The 22,265-nt window shown below is 39.1% G+C and overlaps 1 protein-coding gene and 1 long non-coding RNA gene across 5 annotated transcripts in view; one reads left to right on the forward strand and one right to left on the reverse strand.

Moving 5' to 3' along the window:
* Positions 1 to 21,998, forward strand: part of BANK1 (B cell scaffold protein with ankyrin repeats 1) — a 136,486-nt gene extending 114,488 nt beyond the window's left edge. For 2 of the 4 annotated variants that reach the window (XM_048305046.1, XM_048305047.1), the window contains exons 11-16: positions 1,240 to 1,524; positions 11,417 to 11,485; positions 13,119 to 13,303; positions 14,926 to 14,989; positions 19,425 to 19,474; positions 21,391 to 21,998. In XM_048305046.1, the coding sequence (XP_048161003.1) occupies positions 1,240 to 1,524; positions 11,417 to 11,485; positions 13,119 to 13,303; positions 14,926 to 14,989; positions 19,425 to 19,435 (614 nt within the window). In that variant the 3' untranslated portion in view covers positions 19,436 to 19,474; positions 21,391 to 21,998. The other 2 variants (XM_048305048.1, XM_048305049.1) reach the window with 2 other exon arrangements.
* Positions 1 to 22,265, reverse strand: part of LOC125326602 — a 54,403-nt gene that overhangs the window by 29,485 nt on the left and 2,653 nt on the right. The window lies entirely within an intron of this gene.

Genomic DNA, 22,265 nt, shown 5'->3' on the forward strand with positions numbered 1-22,265 from the left:
GGGTGCCCCCTGTGGGAGTTAAAAGAATGTCTTACAGAGAAAGAAACACAACTTGTATAGTGACATGGAAACAAAATATTATTCATATTAAACATGGCAGGTGTATTAACACCACTTGTGGTTTTAAAACATTTTATGTCTTTGCCAGAATGCACGTTGATAGTACATACTGTTATTAATACATCCCATTAACAAATATATCCCGCTTACAACAGTTGTTTAGCTCCACTGAACCCACAAACAGGTAGTTCTTTAAATAGCAGCCAAAGGATTGAAAACACCAGTAGTGACCACAGCAGAGTTTAAGAGACACACATATGTACAGGCAGTAAATTACAACATAAGGGAAACGTGAGTCAGTGCCAAGAATTCCAGGCAGGTCTACTGTTTTTGCAGGAAAGATGGGTAATCATGCCAAGGTAGTTACCAACATTTATGGGAACACCAGCCTCAGTGACAGCTTCTAACTCTTAGCAGTTTGTGGATGCTTTAAGGCAAATCAAAACAAACCCAGGTATCGGGAAAATCATCAATGACCTTTAATGCTGTAAAAGGCAAAAACTAAGGAAAAACAAGTCCTGAGTAGTTGTACTATGAAATATATGAAATTAGGGAATACAGAGAGACATGGAAGTTATTGGAGTGGGGGGGTTGGGTGGTCTTAGCATAGATTCTAAGAGGTCATAAATTGTCCCTACATTGTAAGAGGCTTTTCAGTTTTTTTTCCACCTTGGCCTACAGTAGATCTGTAAAGCCCTCAAAACCCAGTGGGATATTGAAGAGGTAGGAAACACAAAATCCAACATTTCCTAAATTAAGTTTCAATTCTTAAGTCATTTTTGCAATAGGTAACAAACAGCTTGACTTTCCAGAATGCCATTGCCCACAGGTACCATTTACTTGGTTTAACCATGAGTTACATATTAGTGTAACTCTCGTGAGAGCAACTGGGGCACTCAGTACTTCTGCAAACAAATCCATTTATTTTGTGGCTAATAGCTAAGCATCTACATTTGATAATGTGATGTGAAATCATGAGGAAGCCCTGAAGCTGGAATTATTCCTTGGGGACATCCTCTCTTCTGAGTTAGATGATCAGAAGCCTCTGAAAATGAGGGCGCTTTAGTTTAGAATTGAAATTAGGTCTCTGAGCTACTTTAGGAAACTCTAAAGCTTTAAGGTAAGTCCTAATCTCCTTTCTTTACCCTGTATATGCAACACAATTCCTTCCTTTTTCAGAGAGGAATTTTATGATGGACAGGAGTAGAAGAGAGCACAGTGATGGCCACACAACAGCATGCTGCAGAGAAGACCCAGGTACCTGTGAGGACAGTGAGGAAGAGCACCCCTACACTTGTGTGGCACTGGATGAATGTGTGTACGATTTCATACTGGAGCAGGAGGAGCAGGAGGAGGAGAAAAGGAAGCACTGCAGGTCCTTTATCATGAACAGGCCGCCAGCCCCTGCCCCCCGGCCCGTGTGTTCGCCCAGCAGAGAGGAGAACACTCCCTACATAGTACAAGGTTGGTGCTGCTGCCTCGGAAATACTTTCTGGGAGAATGTAGATGTCTCTTCTCTTCAAGGAGTAGCATTTTCTATAACGCAAAGATCCCTGTTCAGCTGCCTGCAAACCAACACGTTGTTTGTTTCAGTCAAGCTATTCTCACCCTTCAGATGAGCTGAGAACATCTCTGAATAATTTTCAGTTTTCATCTGAGATAGTATCACAGTTTTTATTTAGCTTTTAAAAAATTATGACAATATGATGGAAAATGAAAAATCACTGAGCTAGCTGTGAGTGTATCTGTTACAGCAATGCAATACAGAATGTGTTATATTATTTGAATTGCCTTTCTTTTCAGTTTCTTTATCAGAAGGGTTTTACTTAAGGCTGAAATCTCTTAGAATTTTTTTTTTTTCTGTTGAGAAGAATTCTCTTTTCTGGGAGAAATGCCTGTATGAGGATTCCTCCTTCAAGTATCTTTTCTCCAATTCAAGATGCTAGAAATGGGCCTTTCTAGGTAGGATCATTATATTTCTAGAAGGAAAGATTATGTCCTTTTACCAGTTCTATGAAAACTGGAAAACTTTTTTGAGCTATTTCATGGAAATACAAGACCAGAAGGGATTTCAGATATCTTTGTAGTCCAATTCAGACTGAAACCAAATTTGAAAGTAACAAAAGGAGTTCAGTGAACATACTGAACCAGAGATCTCTGTAAGTCCCAAAATCCATCCTGCCTGCATCCCCAGCCTCTTTTACAAAAGCCTGCCAATATATAAGAACAAATGGTAAAAAAATAGGCTGACAGAGGACACCATTAGATTGCTTACTTCATGCTGTGCATGTTTTGCACTAAAACAGAATTAGTACTATCCAAAACACGCTACCAGATACAGAGGAACACCTCCTTTTTCATGCCTTTCTCAGTCAGTGATTTCTTTTATTCTTCCTAGCTAGCTCTCTCCCTCCAGGCTGTGTAACTCCAGGTTAGGGGCAGAATGCATAGGCTAACGCATTCATCATTTAGTTGCTCTTTCTTCAGCATATTCAGGAGGTATAAGTATGAATCATTACAGTGTAATCCAATAATGGATGGGTACAGTGGGACTTTCACAGCTACAGAAGTAATGAAATGGCTGCTTTTACTGAGGTTGCTAGAGCAATGTCTCAAGTCTCAGTCCACCGTCATCACAGACAGGCCAATGACTTGGAAACGCTTAGTGGAGATGCGTTATTTGGAAGATTGCTTTTACTGTCTTTTAATTGCACTGTGGTGTTTCTGCTCTGTTCACTAAGGCAGATACTATCAGAGGAACTGCTTTGATGGGGCTGTGGTTCATCATGTGTATATATTCATATATACACACACACAAGTTTTTTGCCTTTGCTTTTACAAGCATGTAGTGGTAGAACAGTTATTTTCCTGTAGTTCTGTGAAAGCAGCCTCTGGCCACATTCCTTTGCTTACACAATGCATGAGGAAAAATAGAAGCACTTCAGGAAAGCTTCAGCTGACCACTCAGGTCTCTGTTTTCCTACCTGTCCTGCTGGTTCTAGACCTAGAATATCTCATTTTTGTCCAGGTATTCCTGAGATAGCTAGTGAAATTTTAGACAGAAGGGATATATCTTCAGATGAAAGCTTTTTCTTGCTACCTGGTTTGGCAATTTTTGCCCTCCACATTGGTTGCAAAATTCCCTCTCCAGTCCAGAAACATCCCAGTTTCTAGTTTATTATTTTAGAACTGCTCATATTTAATAAAAAAAGATTGCTTCATCTGTATGAACCAGGAAACTTTATTTCAGTCCATCATTAAAATCTGCATTTGTTTGCAGCCCTTCTTTTATAACTTAAATAGTATAAAATACTCTAGTTATGCATATACACATTTTTCATCCAGCAAATAAATTGATGATAGTTTTGGGGTTTGTTTTCATCTATTATATTAAAAAGGGCATTGCAGGTGTTGCGAAGTCAAATAATCAAAAAGTTAGAATTGAGGTAGTTTTACCCTTTCTCTCTGCCAGGAACATTGCAACACAGTAATAAGTAGGTAGCCCTATGCAGCTATTTATCTCAGGTATTTTTTTTCATCTAGTGTTTAAAGTGGGTGAGCATAAAAACCTTCAGTGTTTTTCACTCTCATTTTGTTTAAAATATAATTCATGCTTGCCCTAGGGCCCATGTACTGTTTCAGACCTCCTGTTGTAAACCCTTTGATTCTGCATCCACTGAGATTTTGGATGCCCAGTACAAAGTAACTAAGATTTTTGAGATGAACAGCATTACACAACACTTGGCTCATTCAAAGCAGAGACACCATTGATTTCAGTGGCCAGTATGAGTTCTCAGAACTTAAAATTAAATCCTTAGCGTGTCTAGTCAGTGCCCTGACGTCAGGCATTCACAAGCCTGTTTGCTGCCTTAAATGACTCGTCTCACCTTTGGCTAGGGCTTTGTTGGAAAGAGCATCTTCTAGTTACTTAGCTGAGCCATCCTTCCATCCTCTGTATTCACTGTCTGTTTGCTAAATACCTTTTAACTTACAAAACAAATTATTTGAAATTCCTGTAAGAAACAGATTGTCTTCAATGCACAATTCTGGTTGATCTTAGAACTGTTACCTTCTGGCATGCTGTAAGACACAGGTCCTGTGGAAAAATAAAGGGAATGCGTGCACGATGCACAGAGGGGGGCTGTGTTAAGGCTACGTGTTTGCCCACAAATGGATCCCCATGTACTTTGGGAGTTCATGGAAAGCTCCATGCCCCAAGGATTGCAGAGGCTGCTGTGATAGTGCCATGCAAAGATGCAAGAGGAGGATTTGGTTTTGCCCTTTATGTACCCATAGATGGGCTCATTTATTGGGGGGGGGGAAAGGTAAGCATTGCATAGCAGAAATGCCTTTTGCCTCTTGGACTGCATGCAGGTGACTCTTTTTCATTTATTTTAATATCCATCTGGAGAAATCAAGTGGCTGAATTCCCATAAGTGCTTTCACCACACATTGAATGAAGGCCATGATGTTACAAAAGAGTATCTTCTCCTTTAAGTGAAAGTGGTGATTTTATGAGAATAGCAACAAAGAGGAAAGGAAGCAAATAGCTTTCTTTGCAATAAGCAGTTTTCAAATGCATGGAATCTCAAGTTACAGTGGGCAGAAAGCTTGCTCCCTGTAGATTACCCGACGGTGTTCAAGTGGGGTAATCAAGTGAACGGGATAGGGAAACTCTTGATCTATAGAAAGCAAACATGGGACTTGACAAGAGTCACTTTCCGAGCAAGATCTACGCTTCAAAACTTAGGCAGTAAACACTTAATGATGCAAGTTATCATAACTGAACTACCACAATTTACAGTTTGAGCATCTGCCTTGAATTTGCTGACAAATAAATTCTGGGAAACATGGGTGTGTTGAAAGATTTAAAACATAAGTGTTCTAATCTCTTTTACTCAGTTTCATTTATAATAATTTCAAATTTTAATGAACATTCAAACTGCTGTATTGAACAGTGGTAAACAGACTGCATTATTAACAGAGAGTACATTTGTTCTTTAATTTAGACCACTGCAAGAATTCTGTCTTGTGTGTGAAAGGCTCATCAACCAGTGGAGCTGCAAATTGGTGCCAAGTAGCTCATTGTCCAGATGGTGTGCACTCTTACTGTGCTCCATTACCATTCCTTAGGTGCTTAGTATTCCTCTGTAGGTTATTTCAATGTTTTGTTCAATTGTGTGCTGCCAAAACAACTGTTAAATAAACATTTGAAGGTGGTGTGTTTTCAGTTTAGAGTGCAATTTTAATGTTCCCTATTGATACCAAGTTTGATTGAGCTGGAAACCAAAGTTCCCAGTGTAGCTGTAGGACAGGTGCATGAGCTTCTCCAGTGTCCCCCTACCATTTCTGAAGCCTGACCTACTAGGACTCCCTCAGGGTTAAGGATTATGTTAGTGTCCTGATTTAATCATTTACCTCTCATCACAAACCACTAGTATGAAAGGGTTTCTCTGCAGCAAAGATACCTGTCCTACAACAGCATAAATAAAACTTCCTATGCTATAGCCTTTATTTCTTTGCAAAGCTCTCACAAATCCCTAAAGGAATGTATTTCCCCTCTGTGCACTGAAAACATTTTGCTATTTAAAGATAGCTGTCTGTGGGACCTCACACTAGGGTTAAAAATTAGAAGTGGAAAAATATGTTTTCCAGTTACTGTTCCAGAGGAGAATAACATTCTCATTGCTCATCAAAATCACAGGGTATGCAGAAGTAGCATCCAGTGGATATTTTTAGGGAGGCAGAATATCTCACATACAGAATAGACAGCATAAACCCACTGAAGTGAATAAATAAAATCCAGAACAGAACTGTTAGTGTCTTGGAAACTTATCAGGCTGATTACTGGGAAATACAGTGATCACATCCTGAGTCAGTAATTCTTATTATGCCAATTGCTTAAATGCTCTAAAGCAGAGGTTTCCAAAGTGTAGCCTCAGAGCCCATGCAAACTGCAGAACAGTTATGTCCCACAGAGGGATTTTGTAGTACTCTCCTACAGTGAATATAAAGTACTGCACTGCAGATGAATTTCATTATGTATTCCTAACTTAAGGGTGTTTTTCCATGAATGAAATACTAGGAAGCCCTGTTTGGCTGGCAGTTAGACTGTTTTTACAGACCTGGTTGGGAGTGGTACACCAGCTTCACCCACTGTATTCATTCAATCAGATTTTTTGTTATCTGAACTTTGGTAGGTTGAAACAAGTACTGAATAAGGTGCACAGAGAAAAAAATATTTATGCTGCCTGGTTGCAGACCAAACTGTTCCAAAAAGCATATTTGTAGTAAAAACAGATATAGAGTCCTTCCCTTTTTGCTTTTCTCTACTCAAGAAAAATGGGACTAAAAAAGTATAGTCAGGTTTTACATGCTGGAGCAAATACTATTGAGTATGTCACTAAAGTCCTTCCAACTTCCATGATCTACTAAGTTAAAATTCTGACAAGAGCAGAAGTGTGAGAGTTCTTTTCATTGTGTGTGGTACTGTGGTATACAGTACATTGACACCACCCTCTGAGCAGCACCTTAAACTAACCACTGGTGCCTCTTCTTCTCACTTGCTCTTTACCCCTTCTGTAAGAAGGGGGTTCTGGTATTATTTTTATTATCTTGCTTCAGCGTAGGGGAGTCATCTCTGTAGAATTTCCTGAGGTACTTGCATGACCAAAGTTGCTGGGATTCTAGCAGATTTGAGCTCATATTTGTCAGACTCAGAATCTCACTGCAGATTGTGAAGAGAATTGCTGGTGAGCATATGTTTATTTTTGGATTAATATTTTCACAGTCATTACACTGTAATTCCTTTTTAACTCGTTTTGCTTTTGGTCTGAGAAAATGGAGTGGTTCATTCTCAGGCAGCTAAATAGGTGTGGAAGGTAGAGGCTGGCAGTAGCCTGTATAAGTTTGGATGAGTGGATGTGATGCTGTCACTGGAAAGCCCTGGCAGCCCTGGGCCGCTGCACATAAGGTTGGTGTTTCTGCGGGTGCACTTGGCATCACCCAGTCTTCATTCTGATGAAATGACTGTTGTGTGTGCTCAAAAATGTTTTAAGTGTCAGGCTGCACATGTAGACCTGAGCAGAATTCCTGTACCAGTTCAGTGGTCACTCATTTTCCTGCACTGGTGCATTAAAAACTGCTCAGTCTTTTTCCCTTTGCCTTGTCATGGTGTACCCAGACACCAATGTTGCCCTCACAGGACAACTTCTGGGACTTTAGCCTTTGTTACCTTTCACTACACAGCCATCCCTTCTCCACAGTGCCTGGACCTCCTTAGATCAGATTCATGAGCTGTGCTGATATGCTTTTAATCTGTGCCCAGCTGCCTTGCCGTGGAAAAAGAAAAAATTCTGTTTACAAGGTCCCATTTCCTTAGTTGATTTCATGTTATGAGTCACTGGAATTTTTTGTTTTCATCTTGAATATGTGAAATATTTTGTATAAATTTTGGGAGTGGTCATTAATCATCTCTTACAAAATTTACTGGTTGGCATTGCACTGATGACCTCTTTCTAGTCCTCCTGCTGAGTGATGTTCAGGGTGCTAGCAAACAAAACAGACAAAAGGAAAATGAGATCTAAAAAAATGTGAACAAACATCTGCAGAGTTCTCATCTCCTGAATAATAAGCATCATTCTACTATATTCCTTCCTTAGTATCCCCTGTGTATTTGTCATGTCTTGCTGTGCTACATCTAATTTACAATCTAATCCCTACCAGAAAAAAACTCGGAGGTTTTATTTGCCTAGGTACTATGAATACCAGTTTAAATGTTAAAATGTTTAAATAATGTGGAAAAATTGAATGGACAAAGACAGGAGTCTCTCCCTGCAACATATCCTAACCAGCAATTCACCCCTCCTTCTCCATTCTTCCATTAATCACGAATTAATTACATGATGATTCTAAAATGAATGAAGCAAAAACCTACTAAGAACAAGGAGACAGCTTGAAAACCCACTGTAATTTGCAACTGAGTTGTGTTACTAAGTGCAACCCAAATGTACTAATTAATTTGAATTATCACTTAGCCATGTGTTCATATAAAGATTTTGTTTTCCTGTATTTTAATTTTGAATGTTTCCTAAGGAAAACAGTCATAGATAATTTTGTGTGGAACATCAGCTCAATGAAGCTGATGAATAAATGTATCTTGAATTTACTAAGCAAGCTGAATTCAAAATAGTGATATTTATTGATGGATTTTCTTAACCACTGTGTCTTTTCTCCTTTGTGTTTGTTCTACTGAAAGTGTCAAGTAAGTACGTATTGGGTATGATTAGTTCATGTATTCTTCCAGATGGTAGGTCCATCAGTCTAGCTTTGTTTGAATCACTAGTGCATAGTGGAAACTCTTGTTTGATTTTTAGATGTAGTGTTGCCAATACACCAAAGCAGGAAACATCCCTCATCGTTTAGATGAGTAAAGTAAAATATAAATTAGAAATCATATCTTGGTTGATCATTGCTTCTTAGCTGATATGAGTTCTTCTCTCCCATGATCTAACCCTTTCCATATTTTGATTGCCTGTGTTTCTAATTATATCACTATGCAATTTTTGAAATGTCGTAGTTCATCTGTGACTCCTTAACATTACAGCTTTGTGTTAGAAATTCAATTAATTCTGAAAATCAAATTCCTGTTCCTTTTGTCAACCTGCAGCTACTGTAAAAGCTTTCATTCTCTTTTTCTAGACCCTTTATACTCATCACAGTTTCTTGCACAATTTGTGACCATAAAATGCTCTTCTTAGTTCAGAATTATACACAAAAGATGTAGATTCCAAGTGTTTCTAACCCTTCTGTGGTGCTAACCACGAAAATATTAACCAAATTTCAAGCCTCATAGCATTATTTACCTGCATGTGCAGGCAGCCTGAAACAGCATCTCTAGTTAGTCTGAGATAAAACAGGCAATTCAGCATTCCTTGGATCCCACTCACTTTCCAAGACTTACGTTAGGGATTTACCCAGTTTTGTCACACTTCTTAAATGTTGTTTTCTGGTTTCATGTCCTATTAGAAAATATTGCAGTAGTTTCGTTCTCTCTGAGTTTGCTTTGCTGGAAGAATATTGAGGTTACATCATATTCCTAAAGAGAGATTTTACTGCCTGAAATACAGAAGTGTATTTAGGGCTTGCAAAGAACTTCATCTGTAACCTGTAGCAGCCGAAGAGAGGAGGGGGGATGAAGTAGAATTACTTATTAGTTCTCTCAGCCTCCTTCAATTCTGAGAAACTGCAAAACAAGTTTGTTGTAGACAAAAATTAAATGGCATGTATAGGGTCAGGACATTTAATATGTAGATTTTGACGTACAAATATCTAGGGGTACTTTAGCCAGGCACAACATGATTAAAAATCCAAAAGGACTCTCTTTCTGATCATACAGATGTTATTGAAGGGTGCACAGTAAGTATAATAGAAGTACTGCAACATTTTAATCAAATTATCTGTGGCAGAGAGGCCCAGAAAATAAAAAAATGTATGTCCTTACTTGAAGGATTGTGGCATTCTGACCCTTTAAAAAATTGCTATATTAATATTGCTTTTCTGAAGGAATATTTACTTTATCTTCCATTAAAAAAAATAATGGAACATATCCCTGTTCAAGATTACCTGTTTCTTTTATTTCACTGCTGTATTCAAGCAGTTCATAAGTAATTGGAATGTGGGAATGAAAGGGGAATTTCCAGAGTTCTCCCTAAGCCTATGGCAGTTGTACAGTAGAGTGTGCCTGCCTTTCCAGGCATTCCAGAAACAGGCGTTTGTTTTCATTGACCTCACCCACACTGAAGACTTACTGCCAACTAAAATCACTTCAGCAAGATGCGAGACATAAAGTGGTTTTAACAATTCTACTTTTCACTGGAAGAGTAATACCATTTCTGATTACTCCAGCCCTGCAAAACTCAGCAGAAATTTCAAAGCCTATCAATTAAAGTGCTTTTCAATCAGGCACATTGTTGAGTATGTCCCTTCTCCTCCTTATGCAGTAAAATTCAGTCTGCCTGCATTACCTCTGTGCTCTCATTACTTTAATTTCACCTTTAAAAGGAGAATACTATTTCAAGTAGAGAAGAAAACACTGCGACCATACTTAGTCAGATTCTTTGATAATTATAGAGAAAAGTATTTAAAAAGTTAAGATCTGTCAGTATTTGGCTGAACTAGGGACGTAACATCAGCATCTTGTGCTGCCTGTATAGTTCTTTCTCTCTCTCCATTTCACCGGAGAACTTTTTAAGGAATATCAAGTCCCCCAGCTGTTTTCATTTAGCATCACCTTCCATCCAAGCCTACTCAGGAGTTAGCATAACTACTTTATTCTGCAGTGCAGGAATCGTTCCTTCCTCACCTCTGCGTGTAGCATGTGCTGGGTTTAGGTGTCACAGTGGTCTTGATCATCCATTTTACAAGTTCCTCTGAGAGAAGAGGGCAAGGCAGCCTGAGCAGGCAGACAAGGAGCAAACTCCACTGGGTTTCCCTGGTCAGCAGGAGCAAGGAGCCAGGACTCCAGGCTACCACTCCGAGTGTGCCTGCTCTGCTGCTAGAGCAGAGCTCTCTTGGCCTGGGCCTTGGTCTCCAGGAAAATATTTGCTCCATTGAACTGGCACATTTGCTGCATTGCAGTGATGACAGAGGATTACTTAATTGGCAAGAATTGTTCTAGATTCTAGATTGTCAGTTTGTTTAGCGAAAATCAGAACTGAGACTTGAGAGAAAGCTACTGCCACGCAGGCTAAGTCAGAAACTGAGCAATTCCCACCTTCTGGGTTTCACATATGCTGCCAGCAAAAGTTTGACTGTAGCATTTCATGGTGTATCCGGGCTGGCTGTACTCTGGGCACTTCACAGGAATGGGAATGATGGGCTATGCTAACAGAGGGGTTGTGCTTTGCTGTTTCTAGTGCTTGAATAAAGTAGACACAAATATATACACACACTTCCTTTAGCAGTGTCACTATTCTACCTAGTATTATTGGGGTTTTTTCTGCCTTAGCTTTCCCCATAAAGTAAGAGACAGGCTACAGTGACTGTACCATGTGAAGAATGGCGAGATCATGCTGTTTCTTCTAAACAAGTAATATGCTAGTGTGATAAGTCCATTTTATTTTCTTCAAAGCGTCTTGTAATGGTTTCTCTAATATCAGTGATCCTGCCATTCTGTGCAACAGAACAATTTTTCAAGTAATTAACATTAGAGTGACAAGTGGGTTGAAAAATACTCCTAGACTAGAACAAAAAATGTATTTCAGCTGGCTTTTATGAGTCTCCTTCCTTCGTTCAGAATGTGTGATGGGTTTTATTGCCATTTTTCAACTTCCTTATATTCTTAATTTTGTTGCAGTGTTTCAGCAAAAGGCCACTCGAGCGACCAGTGACAACAGCAGGACATACTGCGAGGCCAGGAATCCCGGTACAGAATTTCATTTAGCTTTTTAACTGCCTTGATATTTTTGAGTAGAACTAATTGAGTTTTGCTGTGACTTGATTTTGGGTGATTTAGCATCTGTTTTGCCACCTATTATTTATATCCTTAATGGTATTGCAGCACTAAGAGATCAGATTAAAGAAAGAATACTAAAAGTTACAGTCTTGTAGGAAAGATTTGTAGAGTCAGAGTTACTTTACATTTTTCTGTTTCCTTTCATCATTGTGATTAAAGCTAAGAAAAGGAAGGACAGGAGGGCTCAGCTGTGCACTAATTCCAGCCGTGGAAAGACAGTAGTAGGAGGAGCAACAGTTTCCTCCTGCATGCCCCAAGATCCATGTAAAATTAATTTTTTGTGGTAGTCCAGTTGTTATTTGAGTTGTAGCACATTACAATGTTGCTACTATAAATTCCATTAATGGTACCCTAAAATAATTAATATTATGTACAAAATGAATAAACACTGAGTGAAGATATTTCCTCCTGCTTCAGTTATCAAGTAGCAGGTCAGGATTAAAGCATACAGAGCAGCATGTAATCACTGATTTATTACTGCACTGGGGAACTGCAGTCTCCAGTGCTGCTGACAATGCTTTGCATGAATGCTAAACCACTTAAGAAAAGAATACAGGACCTTCTAGATCTTACTGTGGTGGAATATTGGTAGCACAGCTCCACAAACCAACCTCGTGGCCTTCTTTGATGGAGTGACTACACGGTTTTATGGGTCTGCGGAAATATACTCACACCCCTTTTGCTGGTACAAACAGTGCAGTTTTACCTAACCTGGTCTGATCTGCAAATAATCCTGTCAGATGAAAGGTCATTAATCCATCAAAATAGAACCAATTAGCTGAGAAGCAAAAGAGTAGAGATTCATGCTCACTGTGTGCTGGTATGATCAGAAAGAGTACTGGGAGAAGCCAAAGTAGCTGTTTATTGCTTTCCTTATTGTATTTCCCTTTGAACAATCATTCCTTGCTTGAAATGAAGATAGTGGTAACAGAAAAACTGACCCAAATCATGTTGATGGTTTAAACTTCTATCCTGGCCACACTCCCCATGCAGTGAAGGAGGTGCAACAGCCTCGTAGAGGGCTCAGAGACCCCCGTTGCATGGCTGCTCATGTGTTCTGGATCAGCCATTCCAGTATCAGTATCCTGGAGAGAAGCAGTGCTACATCTCCCTGGACCAAGCTGTGAATCTGATAATGCACATCTCCCTTTAGCTGTGCACCTGTATCATATTCTCCAGGAACACTGGGCTGCAGGGTTTTCTTGTTGCTGCAGTGTGTTTAATAATTTGGAGGAAGAAAATCTTGTGAAATTTCAAAATGCTTCCTTACCAAACTTTTGAGATATGCAATGTAGGACGTTGAAGAAGAAAAGGATAAAAAGGCACTGTGGATATTTTATATAGCAACCATTTCCTTTAAAATGTCAGTAGTACAGTGGTAGTGCTAGTAGGAAATTCTTTTATGAACCAACGCTAATGGAGAATCCGTGGACCTGGGCAGTAGTAATGAACAGAATGTTTGGTATGCAGCTCTGCTGCCAGAGAGTAATGGTAGAATCCACATTGATTTGTTGCATTTCTCACTTTGTACATTTTGTTGTAGCAGCACACAGAGGCCACACTGAGACAGTAACTTACAGCACTGTGGTACACAACATCCCTCCTGAACAGAAGGAACTCATCCACTTGCAGGAACAGGTGAAAAAGGGGGAAATTTCTGTGGATGAAGCCCTTGGCAGATTTAAGGAGTGGCAGAACAAAAAGCAGAGACTACCATTCACTCAACAGGTATGAGTTTGAAATTTTTTCCTTGATAGGAATCTTGATCAGAATTCTGAAAACAAGATCTTGTGTTTTGGCTCCTGCATATGAGGTCAAAAGTAATAATCATGATTTACACTCAAATCGGCTCCCAAGGAGCTTGCTGCTTACAGTTCTAATTCTTCTAGAAACCCATTTCCACTGTTGTTTGATTACTTGAGAGGTTTTCTGAATTTGGTTAAAATCCAGAGTTAAATATGTTGGTCTCATAAGACTTGTGTTTTAAACTGTTGGGTGATGTGCATCTTTCATGAAGCCTTATGTCACCAAGCAAGCCAAATGTGCTATTGAGCAGTGTCAGCTAACAGAAACATGACTATATCAAACTTACATTTATTACATTCATTTAATATTTATTAACTTACATCAGGCTTTATGCCTGTCTGGAAGTGTTGAATATACTTAGTGAAATCCACAACTGTTGGCAAGACTCTACAGCTCCTTTGTATTCAATGTATGGAGTAAATTGAGGTGCACAAAAACAGGATTTACAAAAGCCCACACACTGAGTCACTGAAAGAACTGCATCAAAGCTTCGAGCCATGGAGAGGAGGTCTGTTAATTGCTTCTAAAAGACACATGGAGGAAGAGGTTATGCCCTCATTTTATTTGAGGTCATGCATTAAGAAAAATAATTTCTTGTTGTCCTTTAGGTCATTTAGTAGAAAGAGGAAAAGCAAAGCTAATTTACTGCTTTTCAGAGTGGGAGAGCTATCAGATGCTGTCAGCAAGGAGAATGCTCTTTGTGTTTGCTTCTACTTGAAAGTCTGAGCTTTGTCATCACAGTGGAACATTCAACAGCAAAAATGCAAGGGCCTGGAACAGTTTGGGAGCCCATTTCCCAAGCTGGGCACCAGCAGCACAGCACTGGGAATGTGAGGGATGCCCCCTTCCAAATCCATCTGCAGCCAAGCATGTGGATGAGTTACTGGTATTGGTCTCTCAGTCAGGGGCATTTCTTGTGGAGGAAGATGGTATCTAATCTGTGCCATGATAGCAGCACCAAGTTGTAAGTCTTTTTTTTTTTCTTGGTGAACTGTAAGATGCCTGTATTTCAAGGAAGATTTACTTGGCCTGTTTTCAGTGCTTCAGGGAAAAAGCTACTTTGTAGTGGTGGTTTATACTCTGCATTGCATGTGTGACTTTTCTTTGGTTTTGTTCCATAGAAAAGTCTTTTCTTCTTACTCCTCTTATAACCATGATGAACTGACTTCATGCTGTCACTGCAGTTGTTTGTCCTTCAAACTTGGATTGGATTTTTGAGGAAAAATTGCTTGTCCAAAAAGAAACCAACCCCAAAACAAAAAACCCCAAAGAAACAAAAAAAGCACACCCAAGCCTCTGTAATCTAATGCCAGAATCATTGTAACTTAACTGCTGGCGGGGATAACTCCACAAGACTCTTAGGTAAAAATGGCAAAATTAGCATCATAAACATTTTTCAGTCCTTTAAAATTATTTTCCAAGAGAGAGATGCTTGGTGTTCAGAATGCTAAAGGATCCAGCTTTTTATATTGACTTACTATTTTACAATAAGCTTCCATTCCTTATCTCTGCTGCTGATTTTATGCTTGTTTTTTTACTTAAAGGAAAAAGAGCATCATCTTAGAGACACCACTATCAGGAACAGACAAGAAAATGAAAACCTGAATGGTAAGTTGCACTTTTTCTGCTTTTTAGGACTCTGAAGCCTTGAACTGTAAGTATAGTGCAGAAGTCTGATCCAAACCCTTTTGGATTGGGCACTGAATTTGTAATGACCATTTTCTGTATCTGACCACATTTATTTTAGCATAATCAGGCCTTCAGCTGTATCAAGATTTCATCCCAAAGATTAAATCACTACGAGTTAATGGGGCAGAAAATTTACCAAGCCTCTGTGGCTCAGCTTTTCTGTAGCCTATTTCCTACTGCATCATCAGAATTTGGGTAGATGGCTTCTTGATGACTTCAATATTTTATTTGTAAATCAGCCATCAATTTGCAAATCCTTGATAACCTTTCTACTGGTACAGCAGTTTTTTTTAGTATTATGGTCATTATGTAAAGCTGTACCATTGGTGATTTAAGATGCCTTTTTCCCTTTTCAGGGAGAAAAATGGGATTTTTGGGGTTGTCCTGTGCTGGGCTAAGAGCTGGACTCTGTGATCCTTGTGGGTGCCTTCCAACTCAGAATATTCTATGATTCTTTGTGATTGAATGTCATCTGCAATAGTATAGGTCATCTGCTTTTCCTGCAAATGATTTTCTCTCGTTGTTACAAAAAGAATCTATTAGATGGTATTGGTTTTAGGCCTGTGATTTCTGTAAACTTCAGTACATATGCTGAAAGGAAAATCAGTGCTTCTTTTTCACATTGGACTTAGTGCCATTTGTATATCTCTATTTAAAATTATCACCCCAATGTGTTATTTCCTTACTGCAAGAGAGAAAAATAATGACAGTACTGCTTTCATTATTCTCTTAGACAGTGTTGTGTTTATGTGAACTTTTGAGATATTGTAATTAATTAAGGGAAATTCTTGCAGTCCAGATACTTCAGTTTAATATCCTCTGTGGCTGGTGGGTGTGCAGTGTCCTGAGCTAAAGTCTTCACAAGGTGAGGGCTTGGGATCACTGCAGCTCATGGTAACATGAGGGTGATTCTTGGGAAGTATTTGTCTGTAGGGTTTCATTTTAAGGCCACAGCAGCAGTCCTGCCTCTGTAGCTGTCCTCCCTCTCCAGAGTTCGTTTATTGGATCATACCAGCAGAAATGTAGTATCAACACTAGAATTGTTAATTTTGTGAGATTATCCAGTAACTCAGGTAATGATCCTTATATTCCCTTCTGATCCTAACCTCTCTGCCCTCTGTTACACTATCATATATCCTGTGATGCATATAAGTCAGCAGCTTTGCACTGCAGAAATGCAGTGGGAAGAATCATTATGGTCTGTGTCCAACAACAGAAATCAAATATTTCAATGCTTGAAAATAAGGATTTCCTCTAGAACTGGAGGCACATTGATGGCAAGAGTAAACAAGGATCTCAGAAGGCCAGTATCTATGTCCAGACATAAACAAATTGCCTGAAACAAAAATGACAATCACTTTCTTTTCTCCTTCAAGGTTCCTAAGGAAGGCAGACCAGAGAGCATTCATTTGAGAGACATTTTGTTTCACATGCCATTTAGTAAAGTGGTATATGTGAATGTCAGTAGTCCTCAGGTTTGTTCAAAGAATTCTAGTTTTCACATGTATACACAGGCTCTCCCTGCTGTACCTTTAAAAACATGGGCCTCTCTCTCTAGACTCCGTATTTGAAACCAGGATTTGGACAGTCTTTTTCATAGACAGTTTTTGAAGTCGTGATTGAGGATTTAAAGAGATCACATCTGAAGTCTGTTAGAAAATGAATTTGATTTTATTTTAATGAGAAAGGAAAATATCTCCTACAAACTAGTATGGAACATAATTTTTAGTTTCTTGGTAGTTTTGATCTTGCTTCCACTGTAATGAAGTTATTAATGAGGGTGGCACTCATTTCAGTCTTCCACTATAACATTAGATGCTATCTTAAAGTTCATGTCTCATTTTGTAACAGTTTAGTATAGGACTGAATAAAACCTAAAAAAAAGAAATCAACTGCAAAGCAAAAGGTTCTGCCACTCTTGGAGTGCAACATCGACAAAACCCTATTTTAAGAACAATGAAATAAGGCGTAGGCATGTAGAACGTTCATTTGTAGAAAGTACAGGCACAGACAATAGTTTAGCTCAATATTATATAACACACATATGGTCTGGCCTGTAGATATTGATAATACTTGTTTTTTTTCAAGATGTTAGCCAACAGACCAAAACCAAGAAAAAAAAAAAACCTGAAATAAAATTTCAGGGAAATACATGAAAGGTTTGTGGACAGAAACGCCACTTTTATATCTGAGTAGCCCAGATTTTTCAGGGTACACCACCAAAGTACTGAACTAGAAGTAGCTTACTGCCCATGGGAGACCTCCTTAAGCATAGGGTAAGGCTTGAGAGTCTTGGGTTTCTGCATGTCCACTAAGAGCAAATGGCAGCAGCTGAGACAATATTTAGGCAAGGATTACTAGACAAGTTTCCTTTAAAGTCTTAAAAAAACCCGCAGCTTTCACGTGCATCCCACGTCCTTACTTCCTAGCACATGGGAATATTTAAAAACCTGTGTGATGCCTATCTACATCATTGGGCATTTGAAATACCTATGTGAATCTCATTTAGCCGTTTCTGAACATGGAATTTCAAAATCTGCCTACTATTGCAGTTACATTATGGCACCTTGTGTGTCACATCCCACAGCTTTAGTCATCCAGCACCTAAAAATATGCACAAGATTGCAGAAACTACATAAGAAGGTTTGAGATGCTTGTAGTTAGCTATCTCGTCATAGCTAATCTCTGTAGAGCCTTGAACTTGTTCATTAGGGACGCAGAGTAAAGTGCCAGGTTCCTCATCAAAACTGGGAATGACTGATGCTCTGTTCTCCAGGCCTGGCACAGCAGCAAGAACTGAATAGTAGGTGTCCCTGCTTCATTGCTAGGTAATGAGCAAGACAGAGGCCAAAGAGGACAACCTATAACTCAGCTGGCCTTCAGGAGACAAATACTGCATTAAGCAAGTGTTAAGCTTGATTTATTGTTATTGGTGGTGGTGTTACTACAACTATTATTATTTCAATGCCAGCAACTTCTATAATGGTTGAAGGTAGGTCTTGGAAAAAATGTTAGATGTTTTAGTGGTCCTCCAATGACAAATATACCCATGGGACAAATGAGCAATTCAGTCTTTGCAGCTGTTCAGTCTTGGCCTCCCTGGCAAGACTGGCAAGGTAAGTGGCTTGCTGTGGAAAGGTCAAAGCTTCTTCCACAGGCTACTCAACTGCAAGCATTTATTTCTTAGCTGTTAAAATCAGTAGGTACTGACACTGAAGTGGCCTTCCTATCCAAGAAGGGCAAGCTTACTAGCTGTAAGTAGCCAGGTCATCCACTGCAGTAAAGGCATCCTCCACAGAATTTCTTCTTCCAGATTTTGATTTCCAAATCTGTAGATGCCCAACTTGCTGCCAAAGACCAAATCTCTTTCCCATCTTGATCCAAAAAACACCCAGAAGAGCACTGTGCACATTCTACAAACTGGCAGGTTATTGATTACATTTGCTATCCAAAATGTCTGGCTTCATTCCTCAGCCCTCATCAGTGCCTTGTTTTTAGTCCAAGTTGCTAACAGATTGCTTATTCATCAGTTGATGCCTCTCCAGCTTGCAGGTTGTGACTAAGTAGAGTTCCCTGAAAACTAAAAAAACATCTCTCATTTTTGAGCACAACCACCAATTTCTGTTGTCTCTGCTAAGGTAATAGGACGATGAACAAAGACAGAGCCTAATTTTGGCATTTGGATCCACAGGCACTAAAACTGCTTTAGTCAACCCAGTTAGCAAAGTTGGAATACCATGGGACCCTGAAGCACATACAAGCTTTTGTATGTTTGGACAGTGAGGAAGTCATAGAAAAGCTGCTTTTTTCTTCATGACTTCAACAGTATTTCAGTCAGGACTTCTAATCTTGAAAATACTTGCTTGGTGTCCACTGGACTTGTGAAGGAACATCTGTAGCCTGGCTTATTCCCAATTTCTTAGCTTCACATGATGCTCAAAGTTTAAATCTAGAAAATAACAAAAATCTGCTTCCTGCCTTTTTGTCACCAAGTCAGGTCTTCATGAGGCAAGTTCACAGTCCCACTGCTGACAGGAGTTCACCAAGACAATGAATATCCATGTAACTCTTGCCTCTCGTAATTGCCACCAAGAGAGACCAACCTTGCTGTTGGGAGTAAGAGTTGTACAAAATCTACCTCATGTCATTCTCCCACACAACAACTGCTTATTTTTGTGAATGTCTCTTGCTCCCCTGCTCCCAGGGACATGTGTTGTCTTCATATTTGAAGTAAAGCACATAAGAAGTGACTCATTGTAGAAATGTGTTTTCTGAATTATTCAGCTTTGAAAGATATTCTGCACCAGCCTAACATTGATTTCAATTATTATTGATTGCACCTTTTTCTTTTTAGTCTACAACTAGGAGTCCAACAGACAAGGAACAGATGCCTAATTACGCAAGGTAAGAACAGGTATATGAATGCACACACACACACACACACTCATGCACAGACGTGTTGTTTGTCATGGAAACGAACACTTGTGGAGGAACTTTGCATCAGAGTGCACTTGTGTAACAGGAGGAGGGGAGTGCATCTCAGAGGCTCTGATTTCACAAGATAAACCATTATCACTGGTCTGGTTTGGACTAGAACTTCTGTTTTATCAGCTATCAATCTACTCTGGTTTAGCGCAGGGCAGATTAGCAAGCAGTGAGGCACTCACTTGTGGGTGCAGCTGAAGAGGGCTCCTGCCAGTTATTGCCACTAAGGCAGGGTATGCACCTAAAAGCTGTATCAAGAGTCCAGCCCTACATCCTGATTTCACAAGTAGTGTCAACCATATTGAATAAAGTTGAAAGCCATAGCTACAAGGATGTGTGCAGATTAAACATGAAACCAGTGGTCATTTCAGTGCTGGGAGGCTTAGAGGTGAGGATACTGTCTCCGCAAACAGCAGAATTTTCCAGTGGTTGTGCTAGTGAGTTTCTTGGGTTTGGGGCATCTAATGAGCTCTTTAATAGTTGGGGGGTTTAAGTATTACTGTCTGCTACCTCGTCATATTACTATTACATTAATCTATTGTTATAGTATTAATATTTTTGCTATTGTTACATAATATTATTAATTTTGTTAAATAATGTTTGTTCACAGTAGCAAATTGAAGCAGTTTATTCCTAAAGACAACTGTAATTTTAAAGGCTTTGTTAGCTAAGTTACTTTGATTCAATTTCCCTCTCCAACTTCTCTGACTGAGGGGAGTGCAGTGTGCTACTGTTGTAGCATTATTTTTTGGCATTGAAAATGGATTATCTTCAGTGGGGTCTCTTCTGCCACCCTACTCTCATGTAAAGGAGAGGGAAGTTGCTTCTTGCAACAAGTGTGTGTCCATGTCTCATTTCTGGAGCCAACTGCTCACCTGCTCACTGGAATGCAGAGTCCACACCATAAAACCATAGGTACCTCCTCTGCTGCTGCTTATCCTCTGAATCACTTGTTCAGGCACCCCCCTTCAAAAGTTCTCATAAGAACAAAAAAAAAGGGTCTTATGACATGAGCTGAAAATGAAAAATTAGTGTTCCTTCTTCAAGGGGCAGCTTGACTCCTACATGGGCATTCCTAACGGAGCTGTTTCCTTGGCTGGAGATGAAGTCACCTATACTTAATGAGTAAAAAAGCTTTGAATTTTGAAAGCTCATAGGCTGGAGAAAACTACTACAAAAAGCTGGGTAATATCAGAGATGCTTATGAATTCCAGATTGCTAAAGGGAAATGAATCATGCAAGGGGAGAGGGGGAATTACCCCTGGGATCAGAATAGGTGATTTCTGTCACTTTTAGAAAATCATTATGTGGGAGAGAGAAGGTAAATCAGAAGTGGGAGAACTTGCAAATACAATTTATCCAGAATGTTCAATAAATTCTGTTTGTGAATTATGCACAGCAACCTCCAAGATTCTCCTCTTCTGCAAAGTGTAGCCTCTTCATTGTTTTCTTGCTCTTGTCTCTCTTCAGATTGGTTCAAAGAAACCACAGGTTTTTTTAAGACTAGTTCTGGGAAGATTTTAGTGTGTTTGACTGTTACAAAAAATTGCAGATAAACATTCAAGATCTACCTTTCTATTGCTCATGTTTTGACCCCCCCCAGAGAGTTGAGTCTTCAAATCCAGTGCAAAGTTCTTAGCTTACTTAGCTAAGAATCACATTTTCCTTACATGAGGTGGGAGGAGAATAAGGGAATTGATATCCAGCTGGTGGACCTGAAGGGATAGAATGGGTTTGATTCTTTCATATTCATTTCAACAAATACAGTTTGATCTTATTCTAAACAAACTTGACCAGTCTATTGAATAACAGGAATTTTTCATCATTGCCTACAGTGAGACTCCTCAGCCAGCTGCCCATCAGCTTCCTCTGCTTGGCATCTCACACGTGTTCCAGATGTGCCCTGACAGCCTCGGGCTCCAGCCCATCCTGCTGCAACACCACTGTGGGGTCATTGCTGCACTTCCAGTGCCTTGGAATCTCTCACCTGGACCAACTCTGGAAGATCAGTACTACTAAAGCAAATTAATAAGATTTCTTGTAAAGTCAGCATCGAATTTTACACCTTTTCTTTGCTTTTTCTTTTTCCAAGATGACAGCTGACAATTTCTATAAAGATGTATTGCGTGCTTTGGTTAATAATTTTTAAAGTCATTTCAGTTTTTCCATTGTGCTTGATAAATTGTTTAAAAGTAGATTTTATGCACAAAAGAGGAAGATTGTAAAAGGTTATGAAGATTACAAAGTGAAAGTAAATAAAATTTAGCTTTTACTCTTTGTTAGAACATTTTTATATTAACTTTATGTAAAAATTTGTCTTTCCTTGGAATAACTATTTCATCACCAGTTTAAATACTTGTACTCACATCAAAGCTAATTTCTTAAGCCCAACTATGTCAATCAGTACTAATTATCTACTAATGCATTAAAGTGATTACAAGAATTTGGTTTACAGGGAAATTGTGTTTTGTTTAGTAAGTTGACTAAGGTAAATTATATCCAGAACAAAACAAAATTACTTTCTATTGCATTAACACAGCAAAAGTAAAGGAATAAATATGGTTAATGGATATAATGGCCTGCATTCCCAGAGTGTTCCACAAAATTTTTTGTTCCACAAAATTTAAGTGAGCATATGATGATACAAGAGTATGCAAGATGAGTTGCCCTATTTCATGCACAAAAACAAGGAAAAAACCTCCTTAATAGA

This window comes from Corvus hawaiiensis, chromosome 5, assembly GCF_020740725.1.
Source record: "Corvus hawaiiensis isolate bCorHaw1 chromosome 5, bCorHaw1.pri.cur, whole genome shotgun sequence".
Classification (NCBI taxonomy): Eukaryota; Metazoa; Chordata; class Aves; order Passeriformes; family Corvidae; genus Corvus; species Corvus hawaiiensis.